This window comes from Pleurodeles waltl, chromosome 6 (assembly GCF_031143425.1).
Source record: "Pleurodeles waltl isolate 20211129_DDA chromosome 6, aPleWal1.hap1.20221129, whole genome shotgun sequence".
In the NCBI taxonomy this organism is placed as follows: Eukaryota; Metazoa; Chordata; class Amphibia; order Caudata; family Salamandridae; genus Pleurodeles; species Pleurodeles waltl.
The window spans coordinates 150,226,484-150,253,022 of NC_090445.1; the positions used below are offsets into that span (position 1 = coordinate 150,226,484).

General features: G+C 42.9%; 1 protein-coding gene across 1 annotated transcript in view; it reads right to left on the reverse strand.

Moving 5' to 3' along the window:
- Positions 1-20,547, reverse strand: part of NT5C3B (5'-nucleotidase, cytosolic IIIB) — a 70,924-nt gene extending 50,377 nt beyond the window's left edge. The window contains exon 1 of the mRNA XM_069237659.1: positions 20,374-20,547. Coding sequence (XP_069093760.1) covers positions 20,374-20,376 — 3 coding nt within the window. The 5' untranslated portion in view covers positions 20,377-20,547. The remainder of the gene's footprint in view (positions 1-20,373) is intronic.
- Positions 20,548-26,539: the final 5,992 nt, after the last annotated feature.

Consider the following 26,539-nt stretch of genomic DNA (forward strand, 5'->3'; position numbering starts at 1 on the left):
TTGCGCCTTTCTGTAACACTTTCTCAATTGCCTGAAGAAGCGCCTTTCTTCACTGAGCACAGCTAGGCATAGAAGTGGGATGGAAGTTTTCCAGTGTCTCGCAAAAATGGATGAGATAACCACTTTCTATAAGTTCAGCAGCTAAGCATCTGAAACTGGAAGACTGCCATTCAGTCAGAAAGTTCATTTTCCGACTTCCCACAGGACCTGGAGAATCTTGATTTGTTACGGTATAGTCAGGTTTTTGGAGGAGGTAGGTAGAGGGGAGGTGTGTGAAGGCTGATACCAGGTCTTTTCTGAGGAAGAGGCCCCCTAACCATGGCCCCTACCCCAAAAGGAATGATCAGTGCCTCTCAAAGTCTGAAGAGAACCAAAAACTCTTTGAGTGCCCCAACCACAGCCTCTGCTGGGAATACAGACTGATATTATAAGCTTGCAATCCTTCACAGATTTGTTGACCATCTATTCTAGTTGAGATTCGTGTAGCTTTCCCACTGTCAATAAGAGATGCATAGGTAGATTTTTCTGGAAATGATCAGCTCATTACGATCTTATCCATACGTGCAGATATGCTGCTACTGAAGCTCCAAAAGCAGTATCTGCACGTGAGCAATCAAAAGAGGTGTCAGATTAAAAAAAAAAAACACCTTTTACTCCATCAAGGCCAATGTAGCTGTTCAGTCAACACCATAATTCATCAGATCTGCCAGTGTTTGGAAGTCCAGAGCGAGTGTGTATGACATATGTGCTTGCTCAGACAGCAAAATTGGAAGCATCGTCAGCATTCTTAAAAGCAACATCAACCTTCTCTAGCAACAGCACTTGCTACAGAAGCATTATCTGACATAATAGTTCCCTGAAAGTACAGGCCTGTCATTAAGGAGTCTACTTTTACAAGTGATGGGAGTCCTCAATGAACTGTGCCAGAGGGTAGCGTCTCATGAGACACCTGGGGGATGCTGGACGATCAACCTCCTTCCACTCTCTTCAACAAGTAGTAGACTTTCATGGTCCATTCTGTGATGCCATAGGAAGAAATCTTACTCTTCTTCTACAGAGTTTGTAAAGGACTTGCTGTATGAAGTGGTCGCCAAATAGACACACCAGTGCAGAATTCCTGAAATCTCAGGAGTCCACCACTGTCAGACAAAACCTCAGCATCAGCAGTGGCTCACAAGACCTAAAAACACCTCCTACTGAAGCAGGGAGAAACACTTAGAAAAAAAAATCACCAAATTTTGATTAGTATTTGTGATAAGCAGAGGGGCGTGATCAGGTCCTTAAAGCAGGTCATACTGACCGACTGTAGCTATGGACACAGCTCAAGCTCGCTAACATAGAATTGAGGCAAACAAGAAGTAACACGGAAATCAACCACTAAAGCAGGGCAATAAAATGAATCTGTATTGACATATTGGCTAGGGCTCTTCCACAGTAACTCATACGCAGAAATTATAACTTAACTTCTTGCTAAAGCCGGAACACAGCCAGCGAGAAATAAACAAAGAACAAATCTCACCTTCAGCATAGACCTACTGGTCACTGAGAAAGGACAAAACAAGCATTGGCAAAGCCAATAGGTTTCGCCTTTGTTTTTTCTGTTGCATACTATCTTAGTAACTGGATAATAAATATTAGAAAAAGGTTTTAAACATTTTTTGCTTTAAATTTGATAAACTGTTAATAGTTGTTTATGTTGTGATGCATGATGATTTGATATCCCAGGGTTCCAGACTTGTTATTTGTACTTTATTTAATATGGCACTGTATTACAGTATAGTAATGTGTAGTTAGTAAAGTGCCACTGCACCTGCTGCACCATTCAAATCATGCCCCTTTTAAATGATAGGTAACCACAATTATGACTTTCTGTATAGTAGTAAAATATAGCAATTTTTGGTGCTTAGAGGACTTATGACAACTTTTGGCTCCAGTGCCACTGCACATACCCTATTGCAAGATGGCCGACATGTATAAACACATTGACTTGCATTCGGTTCATCTTTTCGCATTCAAACAATAAGAAGTAACCAATCAACAAAATACTTCATTCACGCATGCGATGGCAAAGACAGAACAGAAAGCAGAACAGAAGAGCAGAAAGCCTGCTAGCCCATAAAAAGCAAGTAAATTCAAGCGATGTTGGAGCGACGTGTGAATAAACAAACGGGAAGTACGTAAGGGGTGAAATAGGGGCGGGTTCTGAGTCCTTTAAGGATTTTTTTTAGTAACTTAAGACTTCACAAGCACAGTGCAAGTGCTTTGCAGGTGAAACCTAAAAACAGGAAGCGTGTAGGGTTGTTAGTCCCTCCTTAAGCAGTAAGGTGCACAACTAGCCAGTCCTGCCTCAGCCCTGCTAAAAGTCATGCATAGCAGGTTAGGTTACAATATCATAGTGCCTATCACACATCTCTGCACTGAGAGGCATTGTCACGCATCATTAGCCCCTTAGTGGCTAGAGGCGCTGCAGCTCTAGCCTCAGTGCAGTGGTAGCTCAGTACTGAATTACCGCTGCTGTGTGGGTCTCAGGCACCCAGAATGGCAGCCAGACCAACTGTTAAAGAGAGGTATCCGTGGTTGTCAGATTCACAGCTGGGCAGAACTTGTTTACTTTGTCTCACGGTTTCACCCTGACACCTGCAACCGAGTTTTTATTATAGCTCATCTGCCAAGCTGTTTACCTTTGAAACTACTGTAATAAAGGAAAGGTTTAGACAACTCAAAACAATATTAATGTGTTTCTATCTTGTATTTGTTCCTCTAGGTTTATATTATAAAAAAGGGCAAAAATACTATATTCTGAAGGTTTTTCCCTTTTTCGCTAGTATTGACATGATAATACTAGCCAGCCAAAGAGAGGTATCTGTGGTTGTCCTGGATACACATACATCTCAGCCCGGGCCCAACCTGTTCACTTTGGCACCTAGTTTTCTCTGCGCACCTGGTAATGGACTCTATTTGCTCCAATTCTGCCTCATATTTGTTTTTAATACACATAAGCCAAGTTGGCTTCCTTTAAAACTCATTTAAGACAAGCTTAGACAACTCAAAAACACCTTTAGTGTGTTGCTATTTTGTATTTGTTGGGTTGATAAACAGACTTTTTGAAAGAATGCAGCGTGCATGGGCATTCCAGGGCAAGGAACAGATTTTCGCTTATACACTAAATGACCAAGTTGCCGTACTAAAGAAGGTTTTATGAAGAATAAGGAACAATGAGCTGACTCTGCAAAAAGACATGTGAACATTTTTCAAATCTAATGTTGAATATTTACGGCAATCTATTGGGGAATGTGGTGTGCAATACAAACCATTACTTATCACAGTCATCTCAAGATCACCAGCACCAGGTAACAAGGAATAGTTTACATCCTTCCTTGAAATGTGTGACTTTCGTTCCAAGTTCATCAAAATGTATGAAGAAAAAGTTGAGCTTATGTGTACAGTAGTTAAGAAAAATGTTGAGGAAAGTAGGATTGCACTAAAAAAACAAGCATTTGCAATGCAAGGGGACTTGCATTTGCTTGAGTTAGAGCTATTGGTGTTGTAATTTCATAACTGGACTTTTCTTGCCACATAAATTGGTCAACCCTGCCTCATTATTTGGTCTTTTTCTGCCACATAATTCCAGTGACTCTGCATATAACTAAAGCACTTCTGTTTACCTTCTTCCTCTATCTGCAGGCAAAAATGAAAATGTTGCCATTTAACAACCTAATTTGAATCGGCTGTGCTAATTCCAATAGAATACTACTTTCACCAACCCACCATCAGAGTTGTTGGCTGGCTAACACAATTCCCAAACAAAAGACACATGATAGCCACAGAGTAAAGAGAGTAATAAACTAGAAGAATCACCCAAAGTAGAAATAACTAGAAATAAACTAGAAGGGTCATTCAAATAGTCATAGTGTCATAAGGAAGTTAAGTTGGCCTGAATCATGGTCATAATTGCAATAAGAAGAGATTAATAAAAACATATACAATTATCATATAAACCTAATAAAAACCTTTATCAGAAATAAACTTTTGGCATTCAACTGTAATGCTCAGAACAGCCACTAGAGGACACCACAATAAAAATAGCATTTGTAAGAAACTTGGTAATGCAACCATCTAGTTAGCCCCTAGAGGACATAACCACATGAAAAGAAAATTACCAAAAGTAATGCAGTGTAAAACATATATTTAACCCCTAGAGGGCATAGTGCATTACACATTTTCTGGTCTAGGAGGCCCACGGCAATGATAGTACAAACAAGACTCTTAAAACACAAATTACTCTCAGCTGTAAACAAATGTTACAGCCATGATAGAGGTTAAAAAGACACTGAATGGTGGGAGTGGTTATTATTTTGGGATCCTACTAACCTAGTGTGGGGACTCAGGGATGATCTAGACAGAAAGAGCACGTTGAGAATTTGACAGGCTGAATTGAAAGACCATGATATATCTTGAACTGGTACTGAAAACCAGGCAATTATTGTGCAGGACTGTGTCAGGAGGAGGGTCATAACCCCTTCCTGGTCTGGATTTGAACAGTACGGAGTTGTCTTATTCATTAATTGAAGACTGGATCTTATGTACACGAATTATATCTAAACATTTCCTCTAGGTGCACACGATATGGCACTATCAGCAACCATGATGCACTTCATGGTGTGCACTATCCATGCTCATTTACAAATTGTTAAAAACATAGGACAACTAAAAGCAACAAATGCGGGTGGAGGAGATATGATCCACATTTAAAGCATATGGGGAGTACTGTGCGAAATAATCAGTACTGGTGATGCGATTGCTCCCTAAGTTGCTGTTGTAGGAGATATAGTACTTGCAGCAACAAAGATGCACAGTATTGGCAATCTGAGATTTAAATTGACCTTAAAATCACAGCCAAACTTTTACTCACCACAATGCTGCACTGGCTCAATCACACTAAAATCCATTATTGTTGTGTTATTCAAAAAGAAATGATGGGGCTTAAGTTAAAAAGGCCTCACTAATCAGTCAGCAGTTGCTTACAGTGCCCCTCGGCAATCGGCTCGACAAGGCCTGAATAAAAAGAAGACACATATTTCACTCAGATTGTATAACAATCCAGATAGTGTGCCCCAGAGTTCACAGCCAAAAGCCCCCCGTCGATCCCCAGGCAGTTAAACCTATTTAACGCAGCAATTACAAATTTTGTCAACAAACTTTTCAAGGTTGAGTTATCAGGATTTAAAGACGCAATGATGGCTTGCTGGCGTGAGCAGACTCCCAACTAGTTCCACTCTCCCTATAACCTTAATATGCGCTCCTTTAATAGCACTGGGGAAAGACACAACATGTTCAAGGGAATACTTACAGCGACCACAGCCCCTACAGATAAATCCAGCCGAGGACTGTCGCCATCTGGGTTAATGTTTCACGAATCTCCAGTCTCCTAACCTATAGAATAGGTATGCGCGAGATAAAGGGCTGGTACATGCTAAGAACTGCCCAGACATGCTTACGCTTAGCAAGAAGAGCTCTATTTAAATTATACGACCGCAGCCAAACACATTTTCTGATGCCTGCTCTGAATGCTGGGTGGCTCAGGCTGCTGGCCCCGAGATCTTGTGCATTCAGTAACTGGAGGCAGTCCTCAAGGAACCAATAGTGTGATTGCCCGATCCACTAAAGCTGATTTTTGGTCCACAACAATGCGTCTAAGGAGCCTGCTTGGATCCATCGTAGCTTGTGGCACAGATTGAGATATGAACCAGCACCAGCTGCTTGCTGGTTTGGAAAGCCAAATTCCAACCTGATCTGGGCTGGAGATGAAAGTTTTGGCAGCTGGAAAACCCTTTTATATATCTTTGTGACTAGGTTATTCAGCATGCTGCTGTCCTTGCCCACTTGTATTTTTCGCCCATAGGTCAATGATGGAGTGATCTTAGCTCTCATGACTTCCAGCAGAAGGGAGAGGCCTGGCCCCTATAATGATTTGGATAGGTTTGATAAGATCACCTGAAGGTTCATGGCTTTTACTTCAACATCTTCCCGCTGCTTCACAAAACTTCCCTTGCCATTAATACACAACCCTAGATAATTAAACGTTTGATCTGAGGTGATATTACTGCTGTTATAGTACCAACCGCCTCCTGGATATTTTTTCCTGCCAAATGTGACAATATTTGTTTTCTTCAAGTTCACCTCCAGGCTATTTGCAGCTGTAGATGCATACAGTTGGTTGAGAAGCCACTGAACCGCTACCCTTGGGAGGCTGAACATTACCAGGTCCTTGGCATACAGCAGGTTACTAATCCGTGAACCTCCAGTCTTAGGGGGTGACAGTTGGTTGCATCGAGTTGTGGTGATAGATCCACAATAAACATATTAAAAAGCATGGGTGCTAGCACACATCCTTGCTTCACACCCCGGGATGTGAACATTTTCTTGGAGAGTGAAACACCATCTCCCAGCTTGAAGTGGCTCTAGGTATTAGTGTGCAATTGAATTTGAGCCTCCAAGAGAATAGAGGGGATCCCTGTTTTTGTAGTTTGGCCTTCAGAGCACCCCCTTGGGACCCGGTTGAACGCTGCCTTGAGATCCACAAAGCAGCAGTATAACATAGAACGTGACGTTGTTGCCTTATCCATCAAAGTTTATAGTGCCATTAAGTTGGATAACGTGCCAGACTTGGGCGTAACCCCGGTCTGATGCACTGGAAGTAGCCCCCTGGCCTCAGCCCACAGCCGCAGGTCCTCTAGAAGCAAGCTGGCATAATATTTGGCCTCATTATCGAGCAGCACTATTAACCTATAATTGCTCCGATTAGATCTTGAGCCTCCTTTGTAAATCGGATGAATAATGGCACCATACCATGATTTGGGAATCCTTGAGCATCCTAAGCAGTAATCAAAAAGTTTAACATGCTGGCCCACCCAGAAGGTTGCATCCTGTTTAAACAATGCCTGGGGCAAGAGTATCGGTGCGAGAGGGGCAGCATGGCCCTGGCCGAAGCATGCAAATATACTGGCTCTTGGGCTTGGAGGTTCCTTGGTGTTGCAATAATGATTAGCGCACCCTTATCCAGAGGGCTAGCTTCCACCTCAGTAGCAGAAAAGTGACCTGTAAGAAAAAAATGCCCATTCTGCTTATGTAATGTTCGCACGCCATGTCCCCTCGACCCGTTCGTTTGTTTATTCACTAGCGCCCAAAGATTTCTGGAATTGGAATCTTTGCTGGCACAGAGAGGTTTTGCGCCTTTCCTCAAAGGTTGCCTGCCTATAGGCTTTCTGTGTCTGCTTGAATTCATTGAGTGCATCCTTTGATCCAGGGTTCTTTTGAGTTTTCCTCATGGCCTTATTGCAGGTTTTCTTTACATCCTTGACCAAAACTTAAGTAATAGTTTGTTTTGAAAAGTCATGCCACCGGGTTGGCTGATGGAATTTCGTCAACAGTAAGGTAAAGGGGTGAGCCCCCACCGAAATTGGGGACTCATAGTTCACTCCAGCTGTGTCTAGATGCTCCGCACATTCTTCCATTATAATGTCACTAGTGGAACTACTCCATTTGAGACATTTAAGATTTTCTGTGCGTATTCCTCTACATGTGGCTCTTGCCTTAGTATGATGAGGTAGATTGGATGTTATGAAGATGGTCTGTGAGCAGTGATCACTCTCTATCTGTGGTGCGATGCAATATTTTCCAATAAAAGGAAACATCTCTATGTTACAAAAGGTGTAATCAAGAAAAGAGCAGATTTTCCCATTAGTTCTCGCCCAGTTTGGAGGGTTGTCTTGCGGGAGACAACCGTTAAGAGCTTTGTAGCCCTTGCTGTTAAGCTGCAGGACTAGATGATGTTCACCCAACAGGCTAAGTGGACAACCTCTTGGCTTAGACGGTTCAATCATCAATCATCATAAACAGGGCATTACTTGAATGGAGCCCCTTCTATGTCCTCAGATATTTCTTTAAAGAGGTTTGTGTTAAAGTCTCCTGTAATCAAGCACTAAGCCTGGGGGTGATCCCAGGCTAAGACACACAAACTTTGTACTAATCAATAAAGCTTTACTCTCTTTTCCTTTGCAGCTGGATTAATATAAACATTTATCAACAGAAGAGCACAGTGTGGTCTCAAGTAGCTAATCTTGATTCCTTGAAACAAGTTGTCCAGAAATTGTATTTGGTCAACTGGTTTAATTTAACTGCAGTGTAAATAGATAACTCACCCTTTGATCTACTATTTTGATGCTCTCTGAAGGCTGGTTTCCAGAACTTGATATAGCCTAAAATCACACAGCTTACCTCAGCCCAGGTTTCCAGCAATGCTATGAGTTCATGGCAAATTAGAAACGTAATTAGGTCCGGAGATTGTAATTTCTGAGCCATACTGTTATAAAGAAGAAGCTTCCATTTTTTAAGTCAGACTTTATTTTCCAGCTCTACTGCTCCATCTTCCATGCTCTCCACACAGCTCTCTCTTCATGACTAAACCTCCTCAACATTCTACTGTCAACTCCTGTCAACTGTCGGAATGTTCTACTCTACAGGGGAAGGGAAGGTGGGACATACTACAATCTATAATAAAACTTACAACCTATTTTAATACAAGCATGTTTACAGAGGAATAATTCCAGCAGTAATTACATTCTGCAGAAAAGATATTACAACACATCTTCCCTCCAAATAACATATGAGGAAATATGTTTTCCAATGCCCTTCATGAGAATTTACATCTGAGTTCATCAGGTACGATTACCTCAAGTGTTGAATTCACAGTCTTTATGCCAAATGGGAGGTTTAGTCTGTCTGCAACTTGTTCTTTCATTGCAGTCTTCTAGGGCACAACCATGAGGATGTTTTCCCCTTTCACCAGCTCCATCGAAACTTTCTCCACTGCCTTCCAATCCTATCAATGCTCCAACATTGACCATTTTCCAAGACAACCACATTGTTCTTAACCTTAGCAATACCTATAGGACCAATACATTTGGTATCTCTCATGCCTGATCTCATTCCACCCCCAAATAATTCTTACAAATAATTGATCCCCCACTTTCCATAGTTGTCGTTTCACACCATGTATGACATCATACCATCTTTTATACTTATCTTGGTGCAAAGATAACTTAAGCTTAGTATGCGGGACTGAATGTTCACTTCTTTCTCCTCCACTTAACCAGGAAGGAAAGGTTTTTGTACTCGGTTTCCTGCCCTTTAGTGCTGAAAATGGGGAACTTTTAGTGACAGAGTGTGGAGTTGTATGGTAAGCCCATAGTATGTCTCTGATTGCATTTTCAACATTTAACTGACTGACACTAGCTAATTGGATACATTCCTTGATCATACAATTGGTCGTTTCAACCAGGCCATTAGCCCGAGGGCAATAAAGGGCTGTAGTGAGGTGATTTACACTGAGGGAGGCAAGGAAATCCTTCATTGTTAAGGATGTTAATTGAATCCCATTATCAGTAATAAGGGTTGCTGGTATGCCCTCAACAGCAAATACATATTTAAGGAAATTAATAACCGACTCAGTGGTAATTTGATTGACTAATTTTGTAGTGACCCAATGCGAGTGATAGTCAATTAACACAAATGCAAATCTTTTGAAAACACCAATCATGTTGATTGGCCCAACAATATCCAAAGCCAACTTTGTCCACGGTTTATCAGGAATGGATACCGGAGAAATGGGGACTTTACGAACTACTTTAGTTTTGTCACTGTGCGCACAAATGGAGCAGTCTTTAACCTCTGCTTCAATCACAGAGTCCATATTAGGGAACCAATATTGTTCCCTAACTCGGGATTTGGTGAGACTTCTGCCTAAATGACCCTCATGAGCAAGCGTAGTGATTTTCTGTCTCAGACTTATAGGAGGTATTAACTTATCATTCCTGAATACAAAGTTTCCATTTTCATTTATTTTGTATCTTACTTCCCAGTAGCTTTTGATGATACCATCAAGATCCTTCCCAGATTCTGGCCATCCTTCTTTGGCTAGCAATTTTAGTAAGGATAAAGACTCATCTGGTTGTTATGCAGAAATCCATTCTTCATTATTGATCACAAGTGTAGAAACTATCATTACAGGATACTCTGAGGGCTCAAAGTCCTCCCTTATGTCTAACGGGACCCTAGATAGGAAGTCAGCCGCAGTATTTTTGTTGCCAGGAAGATAATCAACCTTAAAACAGAAGCTTTCAAATCCTAAGATCCACCTAGCTATCCTAGGAGTGCTGTTGTAAGACCCCTTCGTGGAGAACACATACACTAATGGCTTGTGGTCTGTACGTATGTCAAAATGCGTACCCCACAAAAATAATTTAAAATGTTTAACTGCCAAGTAACATGCCAGGGCCTCTCTTTCAATGACCCAGTAGTTGGATTCTGCCTTGCTTAAAGCCCTGGATGCAAAAGCTACTATTCCCTCCTTGCCATCAATGACTTGCGATAAGGTTGCCCCCAATCCCAACTTGCTGGCATCTGTAGTGAGAATGTTTTTTATTTTATGATCAAAGTTGCAAAGGTAAGGTGCTGTCAATATGGCCTGTTTCATCTTTCGGAACTCACGTTCTACCCATTTATAGGGGACGCGACTTTTCAGAAGCTCTCTGAGATCGAACGATATTTCCGAAACATTCCTGAAATACTTTGCCATGAATTCCGCAAGACGCAGGAACGATTTAAGTTCTTCTTTATTCTTGGGTGCCTCCGCTTTCCAAACTGCATCCACTAGAGAGGTTTTGGGTTTGAACCCATCTTTTGAAATGATGTGCCCTAAATACTCCACGAACCTACACTAATTTGGCATTTTTCCTTCTTTAGTGTGAGCCGAGCTGTTTTCAGTTTACTTAGAACTCTCCTCAGATTTATTTTGTGTTCCTCTACTGTGTTTCCATAAATTAAAATATCATCTTGGAAGCAAAGGGTTTTGGGAGCATCCCCTAAAATACGCTGCATGATTTTTTGGAAAACAGCAGCAGCTGACGCAAGCCCAAAAGGAATTCTATTGAACATGAAGGAGCCTAAAGGGGTGGTAAATGCAGTAAGCCATTTAGAATCAGGGTGCAATTCTACTTGATGATATGCATTAGAAAGATCACGAACTGAGAAACATACTGCCTCACCCACGGTACTTAAAATTTCATGAATTCTAGGAAGGGGGTGTCTTTCAACCCAAATATTCCTGTTTAAGTCTCTTAAATCAACACATACTCTGATGTCACTGCAATTATTCTTTTTAGCAATAACAATGGGAGATAACCATTCAGAGCTTTCAACAGGTTATACCCAAAGACTCTAATCTCTCAAGTTCTTTTCTAAGAGCATCCTTAAGTAAATGGGGTATTGGTCTGGTCTTATGTACTATGGATTTAAACTTGAGTTTTAATTTGATCTTATGTTGTAAGCTTTTCAGTAAACCCAGTTTCTCACTAAAAACTTCTGGGAACTCCTGACAAATGTGTTCATTCGAGTTGGGTGTGTCAATAATCAACACTTGCTCTGGATTGTTCGGGTCCAGTTTAATTCCTAACTCCCTCTGATGCTGCCAACCCACTAAACTGGAGCCCTCCTCTACCACATAAATTTTCCCTACTGTGGAACGACCCATGAATGAAATAACAGCTCTGAACATGCCTTCAAGAGGAATAGGGTCCTTGTTGTAGCCTTCGGGATTAATGTCTGGTTTTGATAACTTGGAAACGTTCCCATCACTAACTTTGTCAAAACCGAAGCGTTTATGGTAGTGAAAGGTGAGCAAGAATCACAATAGACTTTTATCGGAATTTCATCAATGAAAATCCTACACTCCGGGTATTGAGAGGGAGCAAACCCTTCATTTTTAACTTGTAGGACAATCTTCTTAGCCACTTGAGAGTTCTCATCCAACTTCTTACTGTCAGAGGGTCTATCAGGTCTGGACATATCCCTTTGTTGCATTTCCTACAGATGGCTGTTCTGACTTGGCAGGAGCTCGAGTTAGCTAGATGGCTGCTGCTCCCACAACGATAGCACCTCAAGCCCGAATTTGAATTAGCGTTATTTGGAATTAATTTATCTCCACTTTTTACCTTGAGAACCTTCTCATCCCCTATGTTCTCTTTGATTTCAGTAACCTGTTCGAAGGAAGGCGGGGATCTAATCTCTTGTAAGCAAATTGCAGTGTGCTCGATGGATTTTGCTATCTCAATTGCCTTGTGCAAATTTGGCTGTTTTTGTAATAATTTCTCTTGTATTTTTTATGTTGTTAGTGCATCGAACTAATTGGTCATGAATAAGAGGATCATTAAGATCCCCAAAATCACATAATGTACTTACCCCTCTTAAAGCAGCAACATAATTAGTTACACTTTCTTGTTTTCCTTGAGTGCAACAGAAAAACTTATGGCATTCTAATACCACATTAACTCTGTCACCAAATTGTTTTTTTAATTTAAGGTATGTAGTGACATATTCATCTTGCACCTATCCTTCCGGTATATAAGGTTCAGGCAATGATTAATACATTTTTCTACCATGTGTTCCTAGATTGTGTAATAATATATGTTGTTTTCTCAAACGGTTGAATTTATCCCCCCTAATGGCAATTAAATATGACTCAAATATTTGTACCCATTCTTTCAATGGAACATTAGGTTCCCCAACTTCATTTAAAAATGGAACTGGTTGGGACATTCCTGCGGCAGCCATCATAACAGCTCTACAACACAATATGCAAATGAAGATAATACACAATATTAACGAAATTTAAGTAATTGCTTAGTTACATAAACATTCAACTAAACAACATGGAATAGATAATTGACAACCAAAAATAAAAATTCGGTTTAGTTTTTGTGGTATATTAGAGGAAAGAACTTAAGGAGAAACAATCTCCCACTATGCTGTACTTGTAATTACAAAGGTGTAAGAAAAGTCAGGGAATAAGCTGTGCCTGTCAGCGTTTCATGTTACCAGGCTTTCTGAAACGCTGTTCCCGTCAGCAAGTGCCGATCGTCGTGTACTGTCTAGAAAGCTGTGCCTGTCAACGTTTGCCATTGACAGGCTACTTGGAGTGTTCCTCACAATTATATAATTCCACAATACTTTTTTTAGGAAACTGTGCCAGTCAGCGTGTGTGCCGACTGCTGTGACTACACAGAAAGCTGTGCCTGTCAGAGTTTGCCATTGACAGGCTACTTGGATCGTGTTTCTCAAGAGAAGAACTCCAGGAGGAGAAAAGGAGACTTTCCTCAAATAGACAAACTCCAAGAGGAGGCCACGCCTGCCTGCGCCAGCCACAACAGGCCCGAACTTCCAGCAGAGGTTGAGCTCGTCCGCGTTGTTACTATGAGAACCGGCAAGGTGCCGCCAATTCGGCTGCCAATGAATCGAGCGTCCTAGTTAAGCGCGAGACACGTTCCACCAGCTCTAAGAAGGTAAGGCAGAAAAGCAGCCCTTAATTTGGGTACATAATAGATTGTGCTTAAAAGCCCATTAGTATAAATTCGTAGAGTGTAAATAAACACGTTATAGTCACAGAAAGATTCAACAGCGCTAATGATCATAGATCCAACCACCACGAGGGTAAAGCGTTATTCAGAGTAATTATTATATATTCTGTGAATTTTGTAACCGTGGTAAAAGGTTAACTGACTGAAGTTTCTTAAGGCAATGAAATTCAGTACTGGAGCTTGAAGTTAATATTTTCTTTAAAATTCTGTGAAACGCTTATTGTAGCGAGTGAATAAAGTTCCGTCAAAAATCTCCGTCCTGTATATTTGTATAAGTAAATATAAGTAACAGTACCTTTAGATTGACGGGAGCCAGAAGGATGAAGGAGTACCAAAAAGGGGTGGAGATGAGAGTGCCCCCTTAGGCACTTAACTCGTCGCCAATGTTATAAAGAAGAGGCTTCCATTTTTCAAGTCAGACTTTATTTTCCATCTCTACTGCTCCATCTTCCATGCTCTCCACACAGTTCTCTCTTTATGACTAAACCTCCTCAACATTCTACTGTCAACTCCTGTCGGAATGTTCTACTCGACAGGGGAAGGGAAGGTGGGACATACTACAATCTATAATAAAACTAACAACCTATTTTAGTACAAGCATGTTTACAGAGGAATAATTCCAGCAGTAATTACACTCTGCAGAAAAGATATTACAACACATACCATTTATGTTCCATGAGCACAGGGATAGCAGGGGTAATTGGGCCGTTGAGGCTCCCAGGGGACAATTCAGTCAGAGCACTGTTGAGATAAGGCCACTTCCAAATTGTCTCTATGGACTCAGTTATTACAAGCTTCTGCTCACTGTGCGTTGTGATAAATGTTCAGGGATGCATTTTCAGCATTGAGCATGGTTTCTTCCTGATGGACTCTCTTGGGGTTAATGGCTGCGTGATCGGAGTGGGATATCTATTTCTCTTAAGGGGGTAATCTCAATGCCCTAGGAATAGAATATTTCCAATCTGGCCAATACTGAGAGGGCTAAGATCGAAGATGATTAGAACAGTAGACTAATATCCGAGCTTTGCAAAGCTGTATCCGGCTGAAGGCACAAAGTCCAGCGGGGGTTCTGCTCCACCTTTGATGGTTCCATTATGGTACCCTGTTGATGCTGCTCCTGGTGACCATTATGTGAGCTCTTAGGTTTACAAGTTGACTCCATTGAGAGATTACACAGTCCTGGTTGGTGGTTATCATGTCTGACCGGGTACTAGATGGGTTACTGTTGACTGTATTGAGAGGGTCAGTTTGTTCGACTAAGACACCTTGAGCAATTATCTGCCTATGTTCATATGGACTTGCAGCAGCTGCCATTACGGTTTCTTCATTGTTGTTTTTGTTTCGGTGGCCAGGCATTTGGACCTGCCCTTGGGCACTTGGACCTACAGGGGTGGGCCTTAGCGCTGGAGCTCCTGCACCTTTGCTTGGAAGGATGGGTGGTAGGCTCAGCTCAGCAACACAGAGGCATTGCCACAAATTTGGGTCAGCAGAAGTTGAGTCGATAAGCAAACTCGATGTTAAGCTGACGACAGCTGTAGAAAGCCGGGTTGAGAGCCAAGCTGAATGAGTTGTGGGTTTTTACTTGTAAACAATGGGAACAAGTTGCAAGTTGCAGATGAAGTGTGACTTGTTCTTTTGTTCCGTTGCTTGTGAAGCCTTTTCCTTTCTCTCTTGCTAAGGGGGCAAGATGGCGAGGAGTCTACAGTGGCTGTTCCCCCAGGGTTGGCCTGCTCTTTGATAATGAAGCCTTTTTTTTAGAGACACCGACCCGGATGAGATCCCTAATAGCTCGAGCTTGAAGCTCCTGGCCCTGATGCCCCTGATTGCTTCAAGTCCGAGGGGCCAGCGTTTGTTCTACTAAGGTGTTGGAAGGACTGTTTCTTATCCCAATTCACTGCTACTAGGGGGCCAACCCAAAGGGCAGGCTGGAATGTCTTGAACTCTCTGTGAGGCTGGCCTAGCAAGATCAAGAAGGCTCAGGGTCGACTTAATACCCTCAGGTTCCATGATGGAAGTTAAATAATTATCCAGAGTTTTGCCATTTATTAGTACTGATGCTAGGGGAGCCACAACTGCTGACTAGTCAGGATATCCCACGCCATCAGGGGGCCTCTTAATTTCTGCCTAAACTGTACTAAGAAACTCTGGAAGCGAAGTCAAACTTTCTATAATTGGGAGCAGCAGCAGACTGATTAAAAGATTGGTGCTTGCTTGCTCTCTGATGATCAACTTATTTAGATTAATCGAGCTTGCATACAATCAAAACCATGAAAGTTGGTAGTGTATTCAAAAGGTCAACTTGTACATCCAGTTTATCTGAATGATAATTTAAAACAGAGACCATAGATTGTAGTGTTTGTAAAAGTTGTGACCATATTAGGCTGAAAGAGTCTGTTGTGGAATCAGATGCAGCTTTAGGATGGGCACCCAGGCTCGCTATGGGATCCTGCAGAAAAATGATAAATCCAAAAGAGATTGATCGTTAAGCTCCATGATGTTAGGTACATGCATGGAATTCCCTGAGACATCTGGAATAGGTGATTTTTTTTTGTTTACATAACAATGGCATAATGCTGCCTCTAGGGGCTCGAGTCCATTGGGCACCTGGTGGACTGTTGGTGCAAGCCACTCTTGCTTCCTGCTGGGGTTTGCTGGATTGGAGGGCATGCACATTCTGATGAAGAGGTTCCTTCAAAAGGAGAAACAGCTCCTAAGATGATATGTGAATTACCGCTGTTTATGACTATTGGCGAAACATTGTGCCCAAACGTTCTCGATTGGGAGGAAGACTGTTGCCCTAGTTGCTGGTCGAAGGCTAGATGTGCCAGGGTGCTAACTTCGTTCTTTGACTCCGCAAGGTGAGCGTGCACACCCCCTGCCTCTTGACTGATGGCGGAGCCAATACAGCCCATAGAGAACAACACTGTTGAAGGGGAGTGTACCATGGCTTGGATTTTAAAAGGTTAAAGGCCTTCTCGTTAAATGCTCCAAACTGCAGTTTATGGGGGTGACACTCTTGTGTCCTGTTGATGTGATACCGCTGTCAGCTGCCCTCTACAAAGAAGGTTTTTTAAAAAAAAAATAAGCCAAAAGCGTTGACTCTCAGGAAGCCAGGGAGCCAGCCACCTTGCTAGTTTCCTGAGAAAAGGTCACAACGTGACAAGAAGACTTAAATGGTTCTATGCTTTTAAAGTTAACAGGGACAGCAATCCAAACACGGCTCAGCTGTGCTCTAAACCTGACGGAGATTGCTCCTTGATTTCACTGAAGGGCCTGGAAGAGCCAGACCTATTCTTCTTGAACTTTTGGGAGATTAAAGGGTTTCTCATTGTTTTGCTTGACCTCATGGCCCTCAGAAACAATTGCCTGCTGATGGAAGCGCTGTCTCACCTTCTCTAGACAAGAATTATCCGCTGGACCCAGCGGAAGTGCACGAGCATGCTATCAACCTCCCTTAGTTAGCAAGGGTGGAATCAACGACGGGAAGGCCACTTCCAGTTGAAAATGTCTTGGCTTGCCTGGTGATGCAAGCGGCCGCCTCGCCTCCCCTTAACAGTGATTGTCCTCTGGACCCCGGGGGAGGGGCACAAGCACGCTATATACTTTCTTCATTGACGACAGCTGCAGAGAGCCGGGAGGAATCTGGGCGATGAAAGAGTAGCTACAGTTGAGTCAAATGTCTTTAGAGTTTTAAACCACTTTAAAAGAGACTTTACTGCCACCTTGCAAACAGACAAGCCCTTCACGGGGCAAGGTGGACACACAGACTGCCCACCTACCACTCCTAACCTCCATGGGTCCCAGAGGACAACTTACGCCACCCGTCGCCCAACCCGCACTCACACCCTGCTTTCACCTCCTGGTAGCTCCTACTGGCTGGTGTCTGATGGCGCCCAATGGCTTGCAATTAAGTACTCCAAGCAGGCGGCTGGGGGGACGGCAGGCAGCAGCAAGAAAACAACACTACCATTCCTTGGGGGGGGAGGGGCAAGGTTGCACCCTGCCTGCCCTGGGTGGCTCTATTGATGCTTGGGTTTGGAGGCACATTTGCACGAAAACACCAACGCGTTGGAAAAAAACTAATAAGTACGGGAGGGTCAGGCCCCTCGTGGGGAGAAAAAGGGCAATAGCTAGGGCAGCGGCTGGAGCTACAGGCTGCCGCAGCAGTCACATTAGTGTGACGTAGTACCGCTGCAATGTCCCGGATGCAGAAATGCTGCTGCTTCAGGACAGGTCGAGCTGTGTGAGAGTGCATGACTATGAGCTTGTTTCGGGAAGAACTACTGATTATGTCTCATGCAAACTCAGAGTGGCAGAAACAAAGTACTCTGTGACTGCATAAGAATTACTGGCTTGTATGTGGGCTATTGGCAAGTTAAAAAGCTTCTTGTGGGGAAAGGAGTTAACTATCCGTACCAAACAAAAGCTATTTGTTAGTATTCTTGAAGCTGGAGGTTCAGGAAGAGTTTCCGTACGTATTGCAAAACTGGCGTGCAAGCTAAGCCACAGTATCAATTCAATTTACAACATGTATCAGGAAAGTTAAATGTGTCTGCGGATTATGTCTTGTTCCCCATATGATGAAGAAGAAAGGGACAGATGAGAGGATTATGAAGCTTTAACAGTGGCATGGTTGTCAGATGACAGTGCTGCCAATGGGTCAGTAACCAGGAGTAGATGGTTAGAGTCTTGAAAACTGATGTAGTGTTGAGTAGAGTAAAGCAACACATCATCGGGGTGGCCATGTGAGTATCCAACACTACTAGAAAGTGACAGATAAGCTCACAATTGAAGATGGGGTCGTCTTTTGTTGTGAAGTGCTTGCTCATTCTTTTTCCTTAATAGGGCAGTTGTTTACTCTGTGTTTGGAGGGTCATGTGGGCATGACTGGCACCAAAAAGATATCAGACAAGGCGGACTGGTAGCCATCCATGCCTCACTGGACATTGATGTTGGGTGGTGTGTAATGTACATGTTAATGACCAAAATATGCAGCTGCCCCATAACGTCTGTTGAACTGCCAGAGTGATCTTGATATTAAAGCTGGCATTAGCTTCATTGTCTACCTGACATGTTATGCCACAGTCTTGATGGATTACTTTAGATGGATTGAAATCAAATTTGTTTCTCAGCCCAGCACTGTGGAAGTTACCAATTTTCTCACACGTGTCTTTTGTAGCAAATGTTTCTCTAGACAGCTACTCAACGATAATAGAGTACAGCTGATCTCTCATGCGATGGTACATTTTCTCAAGAGGATTGATGTGGAGAATGGAAGATCCCTACTATATCGCCCCCAGATCAACAGACAGATTTAAAGAGCCAATTATCTAATCAAGGACACCATTCAAATGGCCTTAATTTCAATATCCATGTAGAAGCTACACTTTTAGGACGAGGCTTTGGTCTTACTGTACAACTCTTCGTAGCACTATGTAAAAAAGTCCTATTGAATTGCCCCATGGGCTAGCGACTGCTAGACTACAGGATGAGTAGTGTTAAATGATCAAGAAGAGATGCACTGCCGCCCTCCTTTAAAATAGCCAACGTTGGAAGTCAACAGTAGTGTTTCAGCAGAGAATGTTCTCAGGACTGCTTGTTCCCCAAGTGTGAAGGAACGCAATTGCCAGGGATACACCATTCTGTAAGGAGTTCAGGAAGTGAAATGCTGCATTTCCTTCCAAGTTCAAAGACTCTGCGATGGCCTGAACTACTTCTTTAAAGATGGGACAAGATGCAGCAGGCTGTATTTTGTATTGCAATTATTCACATGCAGTTGTATTAACATCTATGTGCTCTTTGTAATTATCCTTACTCCAGTCCCTCTTTGCTGTTGTGCACTTCCCCATGTACTGTTGGAATGTTGCCAACGTTTTATGACGGTTGAAACTGGCAGTTATTGGGGCTCCTTTATCGTGAACATGTGTGTTCCTCTTCCCTCACACGGGTATCCTCAAGAGCTGTCTTCCTTAATGCAATACAGTCTGATAAAATACTGGTCAGCTGGCAACTCTAATGATGAGTGGGTGGTATGTGTGTCTTTTTTTTACCCTCCTTCCAGCCTAGTTACTGCAGAATTTGGGTCTGAAAAGTTCTTTCAAAAGGGATCAGGTAATAATTACAATATCTATTATTTATCTCTTTACCATTGCTTGGTTTTACTAGCAAGAAAGTATAACTAAACGTGTCACACATTTCACAGCAGAATGTTGCCCATATTCACACTGAAATCATAGAAATGTCACATACAAACTACCTGAAAAAATGGCAACTATGCTGGCTTTGAGGTCAACAATGCTTTGCATTGTGGAACCTGAAGTTTATATGTTCCTATTATGTGTAGGCTTAAAAACCCCAGCATGCAAAGTGGCTGAAAAGCAGAGCTTGATTTGTGAAAAAAATTAAGTGCCTGTGCCCTCATCAGGAGGCCAATTCCACTTGCACCATTCAGTGCCTCTATCAGCGCTGCCTAAGACAATACCAATACAGCTACTAACCATCACACTCCTACAAGAGTGACAATTCAGTCAAATTCGCCCCCCAACGCTATAAGGATTGCTAGGGTGCATGTGGTAGTCATTTACAATATATATTTCACTAAAAAACAACTATTGTGTTCTCATCTCTTTAATTACACAACCCGAAGGATCATGTGGCAGACTTTCATAAGTGCCGGTGTTGCAAATTAAGCACTGCTGAATAGCCGAGACTGGTTGAAAGTGACACAAATCGCACAGGCCAACCTGGCAGCTATAGATAAGGCAGAAGGCGAGAAAATAGTAAATTGCAACTTCTCGGTTAAAATAAAACGCATAAAGATCTCTGGTTTAAAATGAAGCAGAAACAGCTCATTGCGAAAATTAACAGGAAGAGCATAGCTGTGTGTATTTTCCTCACTCACCATTATTCTCTTGCTGGGGGAAGGGCAGAGTAGTCTGAACAACCGGAAAGCAATGACTGACGACAACGAGAAATAGCGACACTAACTGAGAAGCACACAAAATTAAATATATCAAAAGGTAGTCGGATGAGGTTTTTCGTTTCCTGCACACGAAGACAGCGGACCAGGAAAAAAGAATGAAGCGTATGCTGGGGAGGCGGCACATGCTCCACTGCCATCTTGGAATGAAGCATATTTCCCTCTTTCTTGAAGTTAATTTACAGACTCGAATATGGCTATTTATTTTTTGCTGAGTACCTGAATTACTGTTTAGTACAAGGACAGAAAAAAAGTTAGTAAACGTTAAACTGAAGTTTTTTTTTCTAAGTTTACATTTTGTACTGTTGATTTTATTCTTATTTGAAATTTAGAGAACGTTGCTTGAGATGCGGCATTTTCGGCGACACGTCTTTAAATTTGGTTTCACTGTTTGTGTGTTGGGAGATGCACCATGAACGTACACTTGTCCTTCTTTGGTGTCCATTGCCATTGCCTGCGGCTGTGCTCTGTATTATTTACTCGGAAACATTTGCAGTGTACAGCTCGAGGAGGGGGCGCTGAGAATAAGCGACTACTTCCGGAACGAAGACAACATGCATTTGGGAAGCACAATTTTCAGATTGTCTACGTGTGATATTTACATACAGATTGGCGCATACGTGTTAACATTTTAGAGGAGGAAAGTGTTGGATGTTTAAAAAATATTCGGTAGAATACATGTCTTTCTCCCATGGGCGTCTTTTGAAGCAGAGGCAATTTCAGGAGGGAGGCAGCCAAAATAAACACATTCAAAAAAGACAAGTCACTAAACTACTTCTATTTTCTATGATGATTGACAAACTCATAACCATATTAACAACAGGCTTGAGGGCTGAAGTCACCACTTTCCAAACTGGCCCAGCTTTCAAAATGCTCGCTGCAGTGTTCTGCGCTTATCACAACTGCTCACTGCAATATTTTAATTTGCGTTTCAGAGCACGACGTGATGGTTACGTCTGTGCAATCCTGTCTACACCTTTTAGAGAAACCTTCATGCAAACATTTTCGAAGTGAGAGATTTTGAAAAGAAATCAAGAATATATATTGTCCCCACAGGCTTATATGAAACAACAAGTGCTTAATTTAGGCCAGTGGTTGCTGGTGGGTGGTCTAGACAGCTGCGACTCCTCGCAATAGCCGAGGAGCGCTGCCCCACTGGCTCAGAGCCAGCAGCTGAAAAATAAAAATATATCTTATTATTGTTTAATTTTACAGGAACTGGCTGAGCCAGTTTGTGCAGGGAGGGGCTGGGCCATGGGAGGGGAGAGGAGGAGGGGTAGAGTGCACTTAAGTGTGCATGTGAGTTTGGACTGCTGTCTTATTAACATGCACAGTTAGGTTTCTCCAGCCAGGCTGTATTTGACAGCCGGGTTGGACAAACAGCACAGACTCCCTGTGCCTGAGCGAGCTGTAAACCAGCCGGCTCAGGCCAATCCCCGCAAAGCTCGCAAGCTTGGTAGTAGCATGAGAACAGTGTGGGGATTGGACAGGGAGTCGCAGAAGCTGTTCCATGGACTGCTGGGACCAGGAAGCAAAGGAGCATTAGGCGACCAGCAGCAGCACCACATATTATTTTATCATAAAAAAAAATATGCACTCCACCCTACGTGCGCTTCACCCACCCCACTGCTTTTTAATTGTGTCGCTGCCACTGGACCCAGCTACTTATTTTTGAGGACTGGCACGTATTTATCTGATATTTACCGAGTGAAGAGTGGGAAAACACATAGATTGGAAAAACAGAGGAAGAGAAACACCATAGCCATCACAAGAGAAGAAAGCAACAGCCTGCAAGGGTGCGATTAAGGGGAAGGAGTGTCTGATAGTTAATTAAAGAGGTGTAACTTGGTGTTAAGACTTACAGACTTGGTATTCCATGCTCCAAGAGCTTCAGAGCAGAGCTTTGAGCACCAACCCGCTTTTTTTTTAAATAAATTGAGCAATGGAAACAAAGCCAATTTTAGGCGGGAGACACCTTAAATAAAGCCATGAATTGGGTCTATTGGCATTTATGGACATACATAACAATGTCAAATTAACAAATTAAAACAGCAGAAGCGTAAAATAGCTCTGGGCTTCTTACCTCCGTACAGCACTTGTTCTGTCACCCATGTACTAAAATGTGTGATATTCAAGTAGTAAACATCTGACAAGTACACTGCAGGTGCAGTGACAATGAGAGGCACACTGCTCCACAAGCATAACTTTTTAATATCAAGCTAGAAATAAGTGAATCCGATTTCCTTGTTTGCACTATGGCCTTTGAAATATTTGCTGCACCACTGCAACTAAAGTGACAAAGACAATAAAAAGAAAAGTACCAACCTCCCATGTCATCAGTGGTACCTAAAAACACTCAGGGATTTATATCTAACATCAATTTTCATGCTAGCAATTTTACCAATGTTTAATGGGGAAAAAGGTGAAATTCCGAACCTCAGCCAAGCAAGGTGCTATTCGCCGTGCTAAAAACACAGTTATGTAAGGTGCTTAGGTATGGCATGACTTAACGTTGACTACTAGAAGGCCGAAATGCATTCCATTGGGGAATTTTAATGCACTACTAGGTACTTTATCACGACTACAATGAATTGAGATGATAAAAACTGTGAAATAACTAACCTAAAGCAAGTTGATTGAATTAATTACATTTTGATTGTCGATCATGATCAAAAGATTTTGTGCAAATGGATTGATTTGTTTAAAAAAAAAAACAGCTAGTTATCAGAGTGTTGCTAGAAGGGACATAGTCCTGCATAGAATCAATGCTTTATAGACATTTCAATTTGCATGTTGGATCAGAAGGTGTCACCCTATGTGCACGCTATTACAAAAATAAACTTGTTTAACAGCGGGTCAGCAACTGGAGCGCACTGATACTAATGTTCAAGATTTGTTCCCAAATGTTAGATATGTGTTACAAAGATGCCATTCTTTCAAAAAGGCTGCTTGTTGTTTATATTTCATTTAAGGCATGTTTCATCTAGCTAAAACGGCACTCCCTTTCTGCATCACCCATAGCCACATACAGTCTACAGCATACACAGTGTAAATGCAAGAAAAATATTTGTATCCAGCTCAATTGTATTAATTGGATAGACTCCAGGACAAAATGCTGACCAAACTGACAGAGATTCAAAACAGTCTGTATGCGGCTGCAGGTGGTGCATTAGCCCACTGAGTTGCCTCCCCTGCTAGCAATTTCAGATTTCTTCATGTTGTAGGCCAGAACTTGGTGATCTCCAAAGGAGTGATCACTGCACGTGTTTTGATTTTTTTTTCTAGGAAGCATTTTTGTGATCCAGCTAAGCTGGGGAGAATTCACTTTGAAAGCATTGTAAAACAATGTAACTCAGTGGCTTGAGCATCCCCATCGCAGGATTCATTGAGATACCCTCAGGAATGACACTCAGATTTTAAGTGGGCTTGTCATTCACTTATCAAATAAAGACCCCTATTATTCGAGTCAATTCACTTTGCAAGATATGTAATAGGTAAATATCCTGCTTTGTGTTTGTTATGACCAAGTTGTGGGCTTCCCTGAGCTGCCAATGATCTGAATTTAAAACAAGCATTGGCAAACCCAATGGGTCTTGCCTATCCAAGTGGCATTGGCTTAGGTAATGTGTTTTGCCATGTTGTACACCAGTGTGGCTGCTGTCTAGCATGGCTAAAAGTTGGTGGTGTGGAGTATTAGATTGGTGTGGAGGAGTAGAGTGTCTTACAGTGGATTTGTCGGAGTGTTGTAGAGTGGAGAAGAGGAAGTAGAGTGTCATAGAGGGGAGTAGTGTTCACTGGTTCAGTGACAGAGGGTGTCGTAAAGTGGAGTGGGGTGGAATAGATTGGAGTGGATTGAGGTAGTGGGGTGGATGGGATTGGAATGGAGTAAAGTGGGGTGGATTGCATTGGGGTAGGGTAAAGTGGATTGAGTGGAGTGATAAGGGTGGGGTAGATTGGATTGGAGATGAATGGGGTGGAATAAACTGGAGTGGGTTGGATTGGATTCTCTGCATTGAAGTGGGGCAGAGTGGACTGGAGTGGGATGGATTGGACTGGAGTGAGGTGGGTTTGATTGGAGTGGGTGGACTGATTGGAGTGGGGTGGACTGAAGTGGGATGGAGTAGGGTGTATTGGACTGGGATAGTGTGGGATGCATTGGAGTAGAGTATAGCAGATTGGAGTGGGTGGATTGAAATGGGGTGGGGTGGTGTTGACTGGATTGGGGTGGCCTGCAATGGAATGGATTGGAATGAGGTGGTGGGGTGGATTGGATTGGGGTGTGGTGGGCTGCAGTGGGATGGATTGAGTTGCAGTGATATGATGTGGTTTGAATTGAGTGGGGTGTATTGGATTGGGTTGGATTGGAGTGGGGTGGATTGCATTGCGGTTGGGTGGATTGGAGTGGGGTGGTGTGGATGGATTAGATTGGGGTCGTTGGATTGGATTGGAGTGGTGTGGACTGAGCTGGGATAGGGTGGGTGGATTTTCTTGGTGTAGGGTGAATTGGAGTAGGGTCGATTTGAGTGGGGTAGGCTAGATGGATTGGAACAGAGTGTGGTGGACTGAACTGGGGTGGGTGGGGTGGATTAGAGTGGGGTGAAATGGAGTGGATTGAAATGGGGTGGTGTTAACTCGAGGGGTGCATTGGAGTGTGGTGGGGTGGATTGGATTTGGGTAGTGTGGGGTTAATTAGATTAGAATGGGATGGACTGGCATGGGGTGATGTGGATTGGATTGGATCAGATTATGGTGGATTGGATTGGGGTGGGGTGGATTGTAGTGGGGTGGACTGGATAGCAGTGGATTGGATTGGGGTAGGGGCAATTGGAGTAGGGTGGATTGGAGTGGAGTAGGCTGGATGGATAGGACTGGAGTGCAGTGGACAGAACTGGGATGGGGTGGGATGGATTGGATTGGGGTAGAGTGGGGTGGATTAGAGTAGAGTGGGGTGGTTTACAGTGGGGTTGATTTGCGTGGGGTAGGCTGGATGGATTGGACTGGAGTGCAGTGGACTGAACTGGGATGGGGTGGGGGTGGATTGGATTGGGATAGAGTGGGGTGGATTAGAGTAGAGTGGGGTGGTTTACAGTGGGGTGGATTTGAGTGGGGTAGGCTGGATGGATTGGACTGGAGTGCAGTGGACTGAACTGGGATGGGGTGGATTGGATTGGGATAGAGTGGGGTGGACTGGAGTAGAGGGGATGGCTTAGAGTGGGGCGGAATGGAGTGGAGTGGATTGGGTTGAAATGGGGTGGGGTGGGGTCGACTGAAGGGGTGCTTTGGAGTGGGGTGAGGTGGACTGGATTGGGGTGGTTTGGGGTTAATTGGGTTAGAATGGGATAGACTGGCGTGGGGTAGACTGGAGTGGGGTGGAGTGGGTTGGATTTGATTGAGTGGATTGGATTGAGTGGGGGGATTGGATTGAGTGGGGTGCGTTAGGGTTGGGGTGGAATGGATTAAGTGTAGTGGATTGGCTAGAGTTTGGTGGATTGGATTGATCGGTGGATTGGATAGGGGTGGGTGGATTGGATTGGGGTGGGGTGGATTGGAGTGGAGTAGGGTGGATTGGAGAGGAGTGAGGTAGATCAGGAGTCGACAACCTTTTATGTAACAAGAGCTACTTATGTTCAATGAAAATCCTCCCCCAGCTACTAATGTCAGTGATGTAGTAGTGACCACACCATCCAAAATTGTCAGCAATGATCACATCAGTGCTTTAGGCAGGATTGCCAGCAGTAAAGTAAAAAGGTATTATCAATTTGGAATGTCTCAAAATAGGTAATACATACCAGACATAACTGCAGTGCCCCTGGCACCAAGGTAATAATGTAAGTAATAAATCTCTCCAACTCAAGTAATAGTTTTAAATACATTATGAATATCCAACCATTTTTCTCCATACAACACTTATGAGTACTGAAAATACGCACATTTTCATTTAGAGTATATGATTGTTAATTTTAGTATACATATAATAATCCAATCAAGCAAAAGCTTCTATTTTAGTAGCCTTGGCTGCACACAAGAGAGCTACTCACAGGGTGCTGGAGAGCTATTTGGTAGCTCACAAGCTTGCTGGATACACATT